Here is a 13,891-nt window from a genome sequence, read left to right as displayed (position 1 = left end):
TTTTCAGGCCAACAGCAAGCTGTCTGCATCAACTTGAACGTAAACATCCGCATCAGCATCTCCACAACTTCGGCCTGCACTGCGAATTGCAAGTTAACTGGTTCCAGGTCCAAAATCCCGCACATTTTGACGCCCTAATTGGCAATCTGGGCCAAGAGGAGGTGCACTCTGGGAAAGAGAGTTAAGCGTTCTGGTCTACGCCAAAATGGAGCTAAATTGTTGTTTACCTGCAGCTGATAGCGGCGGTAATGTCTGCACTTCTCGTGCAATTATCAAAAACTAGTGATGGGAAAGGTAGATGGTTTAAAAAGAACAAGTAAGTTACCTACCACCCTTGCAGATTTTTAATTTAAACAAAAATAGAAGTAATATCGCTGGTATTTTACGGACACCCGGACATACGGACATGGCTTTATTGAGTCTGCTGTAGATATTGATCAATAATGTGTGTTTTTTATATATTATTTCGATTAAATTCGAAGTACCAAAGTTGGTGCAATATACTTGCATTTCCCATCACCAACTGAAACGCACAAGAGAAATGCATTCAATCGAGCAGCGATAAAACTGCAATTCTTGGCCAATGATTTTCAACTTCTGGGCTTGAGACTTGATTGATGTGGAGAGCGCCCATTTCGTGGGCGAATCCTAATTAAACAATATCCACGAAGTCGCAGATCTGCAATTGGCTGGCGAGTAATCTAATCAGCTTTCACTACTCCATAGGGCCAGCCAGCCATTTACCCTAATGGTTGCACTTTACTTGGCCCACAGCCAGTTCCTTCCACTGCCATATGCACTCCCACTCGGATTGAGAGCCGGTTGCCATTTATTTTGATTACCCTGTTTGTTGGCTCGTTCTCATGGTGTGTTTGTACCCATTACTCGTTGGGTAAAAGGGTATACTAGATTCGTTGAAAAGTATGTAAGTAAGAGGTAGGAGATAATGTTTCCAACCATATAAAGTAAATATACTCTTGATTCATTCCCATTTCATTCGATATGTCAACTTTCTCGTTCCCACTACCACCAGCTGAGTACCGGGTATCTGATAGTCGAGAAGTGCGCCTACAGCCTTCGCTCTTTTTATTATTTTTTGTGGGTTGGCCTCTGGAAATTAAAATAAATTAACAAATAAAAGTCTGGCCTCAAGTTCGGCTTGGTGGCGGTGGCCTGCCCTCAACCTGTTTGCCAATTGAAGGCCATAAATAACGTCCCATTCTTGCCACCTGATGCTGACTTCAATTACGCGTAATAAATTACAAAGGAATATGAAACAGCGATGCTGCTGACGGCACTGCTTTTTCCTCTTCCTGCACATAATTAAGTGGCTTTTAATGAGTCTCGGAGTGGAAGACCGAAAACCCAGAGTTGTCCAAGTTGTTTGGCCTCCGAGTTGTACGTAGCTACATAAACGTAGCTATTATAAACAAAAATATTTCGCTTGGTGCCTTGTGAATAACCACTTTTATAGATATTTTTCTAAGCCCATTTAAGTTTAAGTAAAAAATTGATAACTACCAAAGTTAATAAGATGAAAATATATGGCATGATTAAGCCATCGCCTTGAATAAATGCCTGGCTTCGGAATCAGTTTATTACGGCCACTTCAGGACATTGTTTCGCGGCGCTCCTTCTTCTTCGATTTGCTCCGCTTGGCTGGCTGCGGCTTCTGCTCCTTTTCGCCCCCCACAGCCGTCTCCTCGAGAATCCGCTGGAAGAGCAGCGCACTGGTTTGCCCGTCCAATTGACGGCTCTCGCCGAGTCCTGGGGAGCTTGTGGGTGTGGTGGCAAAACTCTCGGCCAAGTAATGCCAGCCACGTTGCGTGGTGGGGACGCTCAGCTTATCGAGCAGCCGGTTGGCCAGCTGGGGAATTATGGGCTGCAGCACAATGCCGCTGAGCCGCAGCGCGTCCATTGTCATGGCGATTATGGTCTCCAAACGGGCCTGGTTGCCATCCGGTGCTCCCGCCTTCAGCGTCCAGGGCCTGGAGCTCTCGAAGAAGTTGTTGGCCGCATGCAGAGTCGCCATCGCTGTGTCGGCCACCAAGTGGAAGTGATTGCACTCATAATGCGACGCGCATCGCTCTGCAAAGTAGGAAATACAAAATATTCAAGGCAATTGAAAATAAATGTAGCAAAGATCTAAAATCTAAAATCCATAAATATTTATACACATTTAGCAGATGATTAGTATGCCAGCTAAGCGCAGAGTTTAAATAAAAGAAAGTCTGCCAAAATATAAATAAAAAGTGGGTCTTTGTGGTTATTTCAATCTACACATATATTAATTTAATTGCCAGAATGGAAAATGTTAAATGATAAGAAATTTTGAATCTGACCTTAAGGCCAAATTCTGCCTAATCCAAGGCACTTTCAATTATTATTATAATTCAATTATTGATTATAATGCAATTTTTGTTCAAGTGCACGCAGTACAATAGACAATATACAAAATGATGGCTTCACTTGGCGCACTTAAAGCCATCAGCTCGCTGGCTCGGCCACACTCTCGAGTGCACTTGCCGCACGGAGATTGGCCAGAAGTGCTTCGGGCAGATGCGGATGCGGATGCAAACGCAAATGCAGATTATAAACCATCTCTATCTCGAGAAGGCGCCTCTTCAGCTTGAGCCCGGCTGCTTAAATATTAAAATGACAAAGCAGCACTCCACTCCACTGCAGTGCACTGCACTCCAGCTCACTCCGTTCCATTGCAATCCACTATCCACTATCCACTCACCTGACAGCTGCAGAAGCGAATCCTGCAGGCGTTTGGCCGCATCCAGGCTCCGGAGCAGATCCGCCAAGTGCTCCGCGCTGGCTGATGGATAGATTTGGCCGGGATTCAGCGACTTGGCACTGGCACGCGATAGCAGATTGCCCAGGGTGTCCGCCAGCTCCGAGTTGAGGATGCGCTGCGCCTTCACGTGGCTGTAGTCTGAAAGCAAACCAGAGCAGACAACGTGTCAGTTTGCAGCAGGAAGATGGAGTAGAAATGCAGATGACTCTCAGTTCAAGGAACGTGATTACTTGTAAACGAGAGAACAAATGAGTTTTTCAAGATTTTAAAATCATATTAATTGCAAATGAAACATTAATTTATTCCGATCAAAGCCTTATTCAATTTTAAAGCGAATCACACAACAAGTAATGGTCATAGGTCATTCATTATCAATTTATTTGTTTAAGAGGTTCAGAGGTTTACTTGTATCGCTGCATGACGTACTTTCCATTAAGTGCTGAAACAGAAAGAATGAACAATGTCATTGCAACAAGAGAAAGCGAACTTAAGAGCTGTATTTTCACATTCCACTTAACTTCCTTTGGTCCCAGCATTAACAGCTTACAAATTCGCCAATATGCCCGGCCGCCCATTAAGGGGATTAGCATTACGAAAACGTAACCAGAGTCCATGGAGTCGGGAGTGGCTGTCCTGCGAGCAAAGCCGTTTAAGATAAGATCCGAATAACTTAACAACAACAAGTGAGGCAAGGAGTTTTCCCCTCATTTTCCTTTGCCACACAAAATGCAGCTGCAGCTGCAGGTGGCTTTGTGGAAGCAAAAGCTGAACACGAAAGGATTTAAGCTGCGCTAATAGTTGCAAAATCTTCGTCCGGAGGGAAATTGAACTGAATGAGGTAGATAGTCGGTGGGATAAAAGAGTGATTCCACCATAATACGTATAAGGATGTGTTCGCCGGGGGAAACTTGAGAAAATTAAGTACACAAGCACTGCATTCATTCAGTGCAGACCAGTGGAGTCTATAAAGGAAAGGAAATCGGGAGTTACTTCAAATGGGTTAAATGATTTCCTTGACTTAAATAGCAACCATTAAGTAGGAAAACAGGTAATGGAAAATCATCAGAGCGAATAAATACAATTCAATGGAAGCTCTTTACTTAAGCACCAGAATTAAAAACAGATACCTGCCGAAAATGCGGCAAGTACATCATCGATTGTTAATGGGGCCACAAACTATTGATGCAACTGAAACTGCAACTGCATCCTTTTGGTAATTAAAAACAAGCAATGCCTGCTGAGACAATAATCGGCTAATTGCTGCCGGCAAGTAATTATTGTTGGTCCAAATTCCTACTTTTTGATGATCGAATTTCGGATGGAGAAAAAGAACAGAGCAGAACAAACCAGGAATTATTCCCAAGCAAATACATTTCGATGGTTTGAACGTAGAACTTTCTCCATTGGAATCTCCTCCCGTTTCACCTGTGCTGCCAAATGAGGTTTCCTTTTCTGCTTTCTCTCTGGGGAAATACAACTGCCAAAAAGTGTTGCCTGAAACATTAATTTGTTGCACAACTAGGAGAAATACAGCAAGAGTTGGCCAACCGCCCGAAAAAGGCAAAAGTCTGCTTGTCAACCGAATTCAAATGAAAGAGTGTCGAGTTGAGTTGCGTTGCGTTGAGTTCACATGCATAGACGTAAGTTTTCCCAAATCAAATTCATGTCAAGGGTGGCAAATGGGAATAGTTATAGGCACGGCTGCTACCTCGCAATTTAAGCATTTGGTCAATAAACTCTGTGCTCAAAACATTATTTAATACCCAGAGAATATTACACATAAGTGTATGAATTAAACCAATGTAACCAATTTAAAAACAAATATTAAATCTCTAAGGTTATCTTACTAAATGGTGTGTCAAATGCAATCCTAAACAGGTAACCCCAAAGTGCCGTAGTAAACTGAACCGCTCGACTGGCTTTTCATTTTGAATGCATTGAATTTTGATGGCATTGCAAACGTTTGCCTGCCGATGGCCAAAATGCAATATGAATTGCATCGAACTTTATTAGCGGCCCCCATTCGACTGCCAATCGAGCCATCGAGTATGGCTTTCTAATGAAATTGTTCGAAGAGGCCCGCAACACGTGTTGTATTTTATATGTGGCATTACCTGCCGGAGCTCAAGTCCGGTCCAAAAAGTCCCGGCAACTCTTAACTGCTTACGTGTGCAGCTACAAATTGTGCAAAAAGGCAAAAGTTGCTGACGGCACGAGGAACCCGTGTACTTGCCACTTGCCGCTTGCAGCTTGCCGCTTGCCACTTGCTACTTGCCACCGACTGTAGACACGCTGCTGCACATGCTGCCACGTGACCGAAGGGTAGGAGGAAGTCCGTCCATTTCTCAGACAAATGCAGCCGCTCTTCCTGGTAGTAATATAAATAATACTTTTTTACGTGCCCCGAGAGCTGTTGCCTGTTTTCGGCTGCACCTTAAACAACTTGAATAACTTGTCGCTGCTCCAGTTTTTCGCCATCGCCTGCAGAAAACTTTGACACAATTCTGCAGTGCCCTTCTGTCTATGTACATACGTATTTTCGTAGTTTTCAACAGCATAACTTGGCTTTAAGTGCAGAGGTGGTGCCATCAAATATTTAACAAGCCTCTCTGCAATCGGAGACAGCCATGGTGTCGTTCAAGTTTTCCCCTGCAACACGGGGCGTATGGGTTATGTGCCAAACACTAATTTCAAGTTTGCCCTTTAGCAGAATCTGTTTGCCATATCAGAGGGACAGGGTGGCAACTATCGGGGTTAAATAAACACTCAAGAAGGCAATAAAGTAAGTGGCTGAAGGAAGACGTAAGGAGTTTAAAGATTAAATTGTGCTTGCTAGTTTAATTCTTATTCTTTGGGCTTCTTGAAATTGAGATTTATATGTATATATGTATTAATATTTATATTTCAAGTTTAAAGTCACTCTACCCATCTATAGTTTTATTTTACGTTTCTTGAAAAGGTTAAAAACGAAAAGGGCTTTATAAGAAAGACCTCGAGGTGCTCGACTATCAGATACCTCGAAGAATGTCTATCGTGCCTTCTATAATTCTATCCGGGAGATAGAAGTGAGTACGCAGAGTTGGTGGAAACACAACATCAATACACAGAATTAATATTACATAAATATATTGCGATAAGAAATAATTAAATACATACGAAGATTTCGCAGCAGGCATAGTCTTTAGTCTGAAATCTGGATCCATCGGCAGCGGAATGTCTATTACTTTCTGGTTTTACTTGTGCGCTTCAATCATTTCGGTGCTGGCGGCCCATCTTCCGGAACACAATTGCGATTCATACTTTACATATAGCACCATGGACATGGGAAAAACATATATAGGCGTTTTCACGGCCCACAGAGCCTACATTACTTCGTTCTACTGGGAGGCAGAGTTCTCTGCTCGCGGACGTGAAGTATGTACAATAAGAGCTAAGAAATGTTCGTTTTTAAGGTATTGTGGCATCTCATTGTAGGATCAAGTCGACTATCTCAATCCGTACCCCGACAATGAAGAGTGCTATGCCAATATCAGAAGGGGAAATCGCGCTGAAATGTTCCTGATTTTCCGAAACATTACCACGGAGGTGCCCAAGCTGATCAAATTTACGCTGAATGGAGAGACCCTGTGCACCAACGAAAAGTGTTCGTAAAAAATATTATAATAATTTTAAAAATATCCTACTATTATTATTGAATCTTTTTGCAGACCCCCCACTCAGTATCACAACTCGCGTAGCTCGGAGAATGACTATCGATGAAATACCCTCAGCGATAACATTTAGAAAAAATGTTTGAATTGAAGAGAGCGTTTTTCACAGTGTTCGGAGTATCATAACGGCTAATAAATGATTAATGAATATTATTATTTAATATTATTAATTATCAAACATACGTTATTCTGGGAAAGTACTTTGATTACAGTCTTTATATACAAATTAATAGACCTTTTGCAGTCTTTATATACAAACTAATGGACCTTTTTCAAGAAATGTTTTTATATTTAAGAAAAAATCCCTAAATAAGCACCTTTTCATAACATATTTAATTTAACTCGAAAATGACGACTACTTAGCTGGGAGGCTATCGTTGTTAGCGATTGAAATTACTTTACAACAATTATCCAAGAACACAAAGTTGCATAAAAACGCTTTTAAACTGCCGCAGGGAAAGCAGTCTCCGTCTCCAGTGACAAGTTTATGTATTCAAATTTTTCAAATTGAGTGACGCCCCAAGTAAGTTGATTGCATCAACGCACCTCCCCTACTTATTTGCATTTCCTGGGCAACTTTTTCTAACATAACCGCAGATGCTGAAGGTCCTTCCACATCGCAGTCCTTCCACTATTTCTGCTCCCTTGCCAGCCCAGCATCTGTTTTATCAAATTCGAAATGCAATTTCTGTGTCGCGGAAGTTTGGCCTGTAATGAAAACTTGAGCATTTAGTAACGATGTTGTCCCCCTAAAAGAGCTTTGTACAAACGGTTGTCACCTTGGGCCACAGAAACGAATTTCCAGCAAACTGATCGAAACTGATGGAAATAAGTGATTTTCCACCTAATGGACGGCAGTCGACTTGAATTAACGCAAATTTGTCTGCCGCGTGGCATAAATCATTCATGGGCCAAAAAATATGCAAAATGCGCGAGATGTCGAACTTTTGTAATTTAATTATGCGACGTCGTCGCACTGCAGCAGTTCGCGCACTTTTATTGAAGCGTGTATTTTTTGTTTTTTGGTTTCAATTTGCTGGCCAAATGCAATAAAATTGCAATTAAATTAGCCGCAAGGCAGCGGCGCATGAAAAAAATTAAAAAGAGAAACATCAACAAGCGCAAATTGAATGAAGGCAAACGTGAAAAGCAGCCGCCTGTCTGGAAAATCCGTTGGAAAAGCAAAGTCAGCAATAATTGAAAATTAAATTTTGAAGGGCGCAGGGGGCGGTGGGCGGAGGGCGGAGGGGGCGTGGCGAGGTATGCCAGCAATTTATGCAAATGGAAAAGCCGAAAAAGGTTTGGCGAATCAATCAGAGCGCATCCCGTGACACCCAGCGAAGTGTGTTAATTGCTTTCGATAACCCGTCTCAATGCCATACGTAATGCCATACATATCTGGCGGACAATTGATGGATTCCTGACGGAAACTTGCACACCCTCCCGACCAAACTGTGTGCCCCATTCGATTCTATGCAAATGGCAAATGGCTTCAAGTTCGGGATGCGAAAACTTTCGAGGCAAATAAACAAAAGTTAGCTCTCGCCTGCTCCTGCTAGACCGTAAACTTTTGCCCAGCTCCTTTCGACTTTAGTTCCCTTTTTAGGTTTGGCAGTTCGGGCATAAAATTGAAATGCAAATTTAAGCAGAGGTAACCAGTAACCATAGCCGTAAAACTAACGACGACAGATGGCCACTCACATCACATGCGAACACTTCAAGGCAACCTCAACAGTTTCGGTTGATAATTTGATGGAAAAACTATTTGAATAACCGCAGCCAGGGTATTCCTGTCCACAATCCGCCAGCGCCAATGCCAACGCCCATAGCCTTCCTCTCCGATTTTCATGGTAGCCACATGGCATTGCAGCCGCAAAGTGAACAAGCCACAGACATCAAAGGGATTTCGCGGTTACGATTCACTCACTGCCATCGCTGTGGGACACGCCCTCCCGCAGAAGGAAGTATCTCAGGCCTTCCATGGTGTACTGCTGCGCTGCCTGGACGGGATCCACCACGTTGTGCTTGCTCTTCGACATCTTCTGCCCATCGACGGTCCAGTGCGAGTGAACGTACAGCTGTCCTGGAGGTTGCAAGCCGGCAGCCAGAAGAAAAGCGGGCCAGTAAATGCCATGGAACTTGAGGATGTCCTTGCCAATCACTTGCTGCGCCGGTGGCCAGTGGGCGGAGAACTAAAATTTAAGGATCATGTTAAAAGTTTGAACACACCAATAAACGCCTTGGGACTCACCTCTTCATCGGGATAGCCCACAGAGCTGAGATAGTTGACTAGGGCATCCAACCAGACGTACACAGTCTGCGAATCATCATCTGGCACGGGAACGGCCCAGTGTACGCGGTTGGAAGGCCGTGATACCGATACATCCGGCAGTGGTTCGCTAAGCGTGTCCAGCAGAATCTTCTCGAACTTGGCCGGGCGGATGCGAGCCTCCTGCTTCACCCAATGACGCACATCGTCCTGGAATTGGGACAGTCGAAACATGTAGTTGGTTTCTTCGGTCCACTCGACGGGATGCCCAGACTCCAGGGAGTATCGGGTGCCAGAGGCCTCGTCCAATCTCAGCTGGGAGTCGGTGAGGAAGGTTTCATCCGACACGCAATACCAGCCGCTGTAGGCGGCCGAGTAAATGTGACCACGTGTGTGAAGTCTGCGCTAAGGATTGAGATTGAAGAAACATTAATAATAATATTTTTAGCTTGTTAGACTCTAATCTTACCCAGAAACTGGCCACTGCCCGCTTGTGGCGGTCCTCAGTGGTGCGTATGAAGTCCTCCGGCTGGATACCGGCACTACGGAACACCTCCCGATATCGCTGCGAAATATCATCGCAGTATTTGGCCACGGGAATCCCGTGAAGAGATGCCGCCTGCTGGATCTTGGTGCCGTGCTCATCCGTGCCCGTGCAGAGTCGTACGTGCTGCTCCGGATACCTAAGCCTCTGGTAGCGACAGTGGGCATCGGCTATGACCGCCGAGTACAGGTGACCAATATGAGGAGCTATCCGTTAAGAAGGATTTCTTTTTATAAACCATAAACGTGATTAACTTGCTCTAAAACTGAGGGGCTTACCTGCATTTACATAGAAAATGGGAGTTGTCACGTAGTGCGAACTGTTGAAGCGGGTTCCCAAATATCGCAGGCACTTAATTCTTCTTAAAAGCATCACTTTAAAAGCTATTTTAATACACAAATAAATAAAAAATATCTCTTAAAAATGTGCCGGTTGATTTTATAACATTGAACAGCTGTTCCGTCAGTGCTGCCCATCACTTCGCTAACAGGGCTCGTTCAGTCACATTTAACATGGGTGCGTACTTTATAGCAGCGTAACAGCAAAATTTAACGGCTGGAAATTTGAAATTAAATTAAAATAAAATAAATCAACTATATCCTTGCAAATTAAACTCAAATGAATATAATTATTCAATAATTCATTTTGTGACAGACTGTCTTTAAAAAGCCATGCAACACTTTAACCTATAGATATAAATTCCTCATCTTTAATAGGAAACTAATAAAACCCAAATCGAAACATAACAAAATATAGTAAAGATCAATTAATCCCTGAAATCGGTTCTAGGTTTTGGCTGCCCCCGCCGGAAAACTTTCCGGCCAACTTGCGTGGACCCCATCGCACCTGCTGGCGGTGGGTCATCCGACGAGCCCTTTGTGCCTTCTGCTTGGCCTCCACTGCAGCACAGGCCGCCTTGTAGGCCGCCTGCTTGGTCTTCTCGAAGTCCGTCTTGGCCTCGGTCATCTGGCGGGTGAGATTCTCCACCCGATGCTTGGCCGCCTCCAGGAGCTGTGTCTTCTCGGCCAGCTCCTGCTGTGCGCCACTTGCCACGTTCTCGATATTGGCCATATTGGCCGTGGCGGCCATCACCAGGCTCTTCAGCTGATTGAGCTGCGTTTGGGCCTCGTGGGCAGCCGATGCGGCTGCATTGGCATTCGCCTGTGTGTTTTGTAGGGACGAGGTAACCTCAGTGACAACCGCATCCGCCTCGGTCATCTCCTGCTGCAGCTGCTCGACAATCTGCTGTTTTCCGGCCAGCGCAGCCTCCGCCGCTCGAGCGGATTGAGCTGCCTTGGCGGCCAGTTCGGATTTGACCTGGGATGCAGCCGCCTCGGCAGCTGCCATCTGGGAATCGCTGGCTGCCTTGGCTTCCTGAGCGGCTTTCTGGGCAATGTTTGATGCCTTTTGCTTGGGATCACCGCGACCAAAGGCGCCGCTACCACCGCTGCAGCCGCCAATCGCTTTCTTCGCAACTGCTTCCGAACAGCCTGCGGATCCGCCTCCGTTTCCGGCCGCCTCTCCAGACCCATCGATGCTGGCATCGCCGTACAATCCGGACAGGCACTGCTTGGCATTCGTTTCGGCGGGTCGGTAGTGGAAGCTCTCCAGTCGAGGGAACGCACGCAGCAGTAGCAGGAGGAGGAGCAGTGCTTTCGTGCCAGGCATATTCCGATCGAATACTTGGAAACACTCGACTCTGACTCCATTCGGAAAGCCTGATTTGACTGAAAAGATACTTTATTTGAGCATCGGAAAAGTCGGAAAATTTCTACGGATATCTAAGCACGCTAAAGAACTCTTTTGTTTAGAAGGTTGTATACTTTCATTAATTTCAGTGTATCCTCAAAGTATTTTTTCTAAATGACTGACAAAATATATTATTTTATTGATAAAATACATTATAAACTCTTTACAAAAATATGTACTAAAGTTTTAAAAATCGTATCATTCTTATAATGTAAGTGCCTAATAGAGATCGCTTTTAGCTTGAAGCTCTGCCTCGCTGATTTCCCTTTGCATCCTTTGAGCCTTTTGCTTGGCCTCCACTGCCGCACAAGCCGCCTTGTAGGCAGCCTTCTTGGTCTTGTCGTAATCCTGCCTGGCGGCGATGACCTGCCTGTAGATGCTCTCCAATCTCCGATTGGCAGCCTCCAACAGATGCCCCTTTTCGTCCAGCTCCATCTGGGCGCCATTGGCGAAAATCTCGATGTTTCCCATTTGAGCGGTAGCCTCAGTCACAAGGAGCTTAAGTTGATCCAACTGGATCTTGGCTTCGGAAAGCGACATCATGGCAGCCTCTGAGTTCGCCTGTGTGCTTTGGATTGAGTTCCGAACCTCACCCAGCACCGCCTCCGCCTCTTTTTGCTCCAGCTCCAGTTGCTCCATGATCTGTTGTTTGCCGGCTAGAGCTGCCTCGGCGGCTCGAGCTGCTTGGACCGCCTTCTCGGCCAGTTCCAGCTTCACTTTGAGCGAGGCTGCCTCTCCGGCGGCCACCTGGGCGTCATTGGCCGCCTTTGCGTCCTGGGCGGCCTTTATTGCAATGCTGGAAGCCTTGGTCTTGGCATTCTTTTGGTTAAGACCACAGGACTTTTGAGCGGCAGAAACTGCATCACACGGCGACCCTTCGGATGAATCTCCAGTTACAATCTCCCTTTTTTCGCTTGCTGGCTCATACAAGGGAGCCAAGTCAGGACCCTTGTTTAGTGTCGATAGGAAAACCAAATATAAATGAAGACTTCACATACAGATTGCAGGGTCAGGACTCACCGTGTCGCCTATCATGATTATGTGGCTTCGAGAAACGCATGCAATGTTAAGCAGGATTAGGCACATTGCCTGGCAATAGAGCATAATCTCGATTTCCGGACTTGACAGGCATCTCCGTCCGATTGACAGTCGGAAAAATGCTCGAGACTACGGAAAATGCGGATAGACACTCAGATCATGTGGCTCATAATCGTGCTATCCTCGATCCTGGCATCCGCTACTGGCAATCATTATCGAACCCGCCGAAAGCCCATGCAGGACACGCAGGACCTGATGAGGAGTTTCGCAGGTGGAGACGGTGGCAGTGGCGGTGGTGGCGGTCCTGTGTGCGACATGTCAGGGGAGGCGAGCAACTCGCCGCCAAAGAAGGCAACGCGAGTCCATGCTAGTGCCAAACAGCGATCCTCTGGAATTGCCGTCCAGGCGGCCAACGAGGCCAAAAAGGCCAACGATGATATGGCCACAGCCGTAAAGGTGGCCGCTGATAAAATCAAAAACGAGTATGCAGACAAGGCATGCGCTGCGGCCAAAGCTGCCGAAGCAGTGCTGTCCGGGAAGGGTCAGGTGCTGGAGCAGTTGGAAGCGGAGGTGAGGGAGGCCGAAATGGTGGTGCAGGAGGAAAACCAGGAGCTGATCACCGCCGAGGCGAATGCACAGCTTGCCAGCAAGGCGCACCATTTGGGCCAGCAGGAGCTCAAGACGCTGACCATAAGTCTCAAGTTGGCCAGGGACATTCGGGAGGTCTCAGATCAAGTATTCGCCGTGTGGAAACAATCGCTGGGCGACAAGTCCGCTCTTCTAGAGGCTGCTCAGCGGCGGGTTACTGAGCTAATGCGCCAACTTAGCGAGGCTCGAATAGACTTCGAGAAGACCAAGAAGGCGGCACTCAGTGCAGCCAGAGCCGCCCAAGAAGCCAAGCAGCGCATAGAGCACTCTGAGTGTGGAGGTGGCTCTCGCAGCGGAAGGGGAGTACAATGAAATCCATTGATAAACCATATATTTTGCATAAAACAGGAAAACAGAAAAACAACAAGAATGAATCAATTTAAATTTTAATCTGTAGTTTATTAAACTTTTTTCTTTAGGGAATAAAAATATAAAATTCCTCGACAGCGTGCAAAAAGTGCGCGCGTCTTGAATGGCTGCCAAAAAATGCTATGGAACTTTGCCTGTACAAGTCCGACCGATCGCCCCGATAGGAATATACATATCTGCCTGCTGTGTGTGTACAATTTTGGACAAATACCAGAGCGGACTAATGCTACTCTTAAGCGAAAGTGTTGTTAAAGTATTAGAATACATGGGAGCTGAACTAAAGATAGGCGTTACAAATTATGATTACGCTTGAGCTTCAATCAAGGCAAACAAACGGTCACAAAAATGTACATGCTTTATAACTTATGTGTAAAATAATAAATATACAATCAATGGAGTTAGTACAATTACAATTGGCTGGTGTTGTTGTGGTTGCCTCTTCACAATACAATAATTTCAAGGGTGATGCTTGGTTTCGTTCTCTAAATATATATATATAAGCATGTGTTTGCGGATATTATTTGTAGTTCGATCAATTAATCAGTAGGTTAATTGGTAACAAACATAAATACGCAGAGCTCTACATAAAATAGTTTCTTCTTACACAATCCTGGTGACTTAAGGTTAGTTAATTTCTCATTACAGTAGATATATAATATAGATATTTATAATTCGTATGCAATATATATGTACAATCTAACACAAGCCCCTGTAAGTAATTGTTTTTAATGTCTCCCATCGTTTATCTGTTATTCGCCTAA

At 45.1% G+C, this 13,891-nt stretch overlaps 5 protein-coding genes across 5 annotated transcripts; 2 read left to right on the top strand and 3 right to left on the bottom strand.

Annotated features, from left to right (window-relative positions):
* Positions 1 to 1,541: 1,541 nt before the first annotated feature.
* Positions 1,542 to 9,785, bottom strand: LOC120453101 (methionine--tRNA ligase, mitochondrial). The gene is made up of 6 exons (XM_039637635.1): positions 9,605 to 9,785; positions 9,252 to 9,532; positions 8,765 to 9,187; positions 8,441 to 8,705; positions 2,744 to 2,941; positions 1,542 to 2,088 (listed from the first exon to the last, which is right to left on the bottom strand). Exons 1-6 carry the CDS (start codon positions 9,696 to 9,698, stop codon positions 1,610 to 1,612), a joined length of 1,740 nt encoding a protein of 579 aa, XP_039493569.1. The 5' UTR covers positions 9,699 to 9,785; the 3' UTR covers positions 1,542 to 1,609.
* On the top strand, positions 5,976 to 6,623 carry LOC120453102. Its single transcript, XM_039637636.1, has 3 exons — positions 5,976 to 6,217; positions 6,278 to 6,446; positions 6,511 to 6,623. Exons 1-3 carry the CDS (start codon positions 6,017 to 6,019, stop codon positions 6,597 to 6,599), a joined length of 459 nt encoding a protein of 152 aa, XP_039493570.1. The 5' UTR covers positions 5,976 to 6,016; the 3' UTR covers positions 6,600 to 6,623.
* A 230-nt stretch (positions 9,786 to 10,015) lies between the features above and the next one.
* Positions 10,016 to 11,060, bottom strand: LOC120452005 (uncharacterized protein CG45076). Its single transcript, XM_039636037.2, has one exon. The coding sequence runs from the start codon at positions 10,992 to 10,994 to the stop codon at positions 10,089 to 10,091; it is 906 nt and encodes a 301-aa protein (XP_039491971.1). The 5' UTR covers positions 10,995 to 11,060; the 3' UTR covers positions 10,016 to 10,088.
* Positions 11,061 to 11,273: 213 nt separating this feature from the next.
* On the bottom strand, positions 11,274 to 12,217 carry LOC120453235 (coiled-coil domain-containing protein 102A). Its single transcript, XM_039637836.2, has 2 exons — positions 12,096 to 12,217; positions 11,274 to 12,023 (listed from the first exon to the last, which is right to left on the bottom strand). The coding sequence occupies exons 1-2, from the start codon at positions 12,177 to 12,179 to the stop codon at positions 11,295 to 11,297; spliced, it is 813 nt and encodes a 270-aa protein (XP_039493770.2). The 5' UTR covers positions 12,180 to 12,217; the 3' UTR covers positions 11,274 to 11,294.
* LOC120453234 lies at positions 12,173 to 13,130 on the top strand. Its single transcript, XM_039637835.2, has one exon. The coding sequence runs from the start codon at positions 12,252 to 12,254 to the stop codon at positions 13,071 to 13,073; it is 822 nt and encodes a 273-aa protein (XP_039493769.1). The 5' UTR covers positions 12,173 to 12,251; the 3' UTR covers positions 13,074 to 13,130.
* Positions 13,131 to 13,891: the final 761 nt, after the last annotated feature.

The sequence above is a fragment of the Drosophila santomea genome, chromosome 3R (assembly GCF_016746245.2).
Source record: "Drosophila santomea strain STO CAGO 1482 chromosome 3R, Prin_Dsan_1.1, whole genome shotgun sequence".
NCBI lineage: Eukaryota > Metazoa > Arthropoda > Insecta > Diptera > Drosophilidae > Drosophila > Drosophila santomea.
Note: the sequence above shows the minus strand (reverse complement) of the source record. Positions and strands in the feature narration are given on the sequence as shown.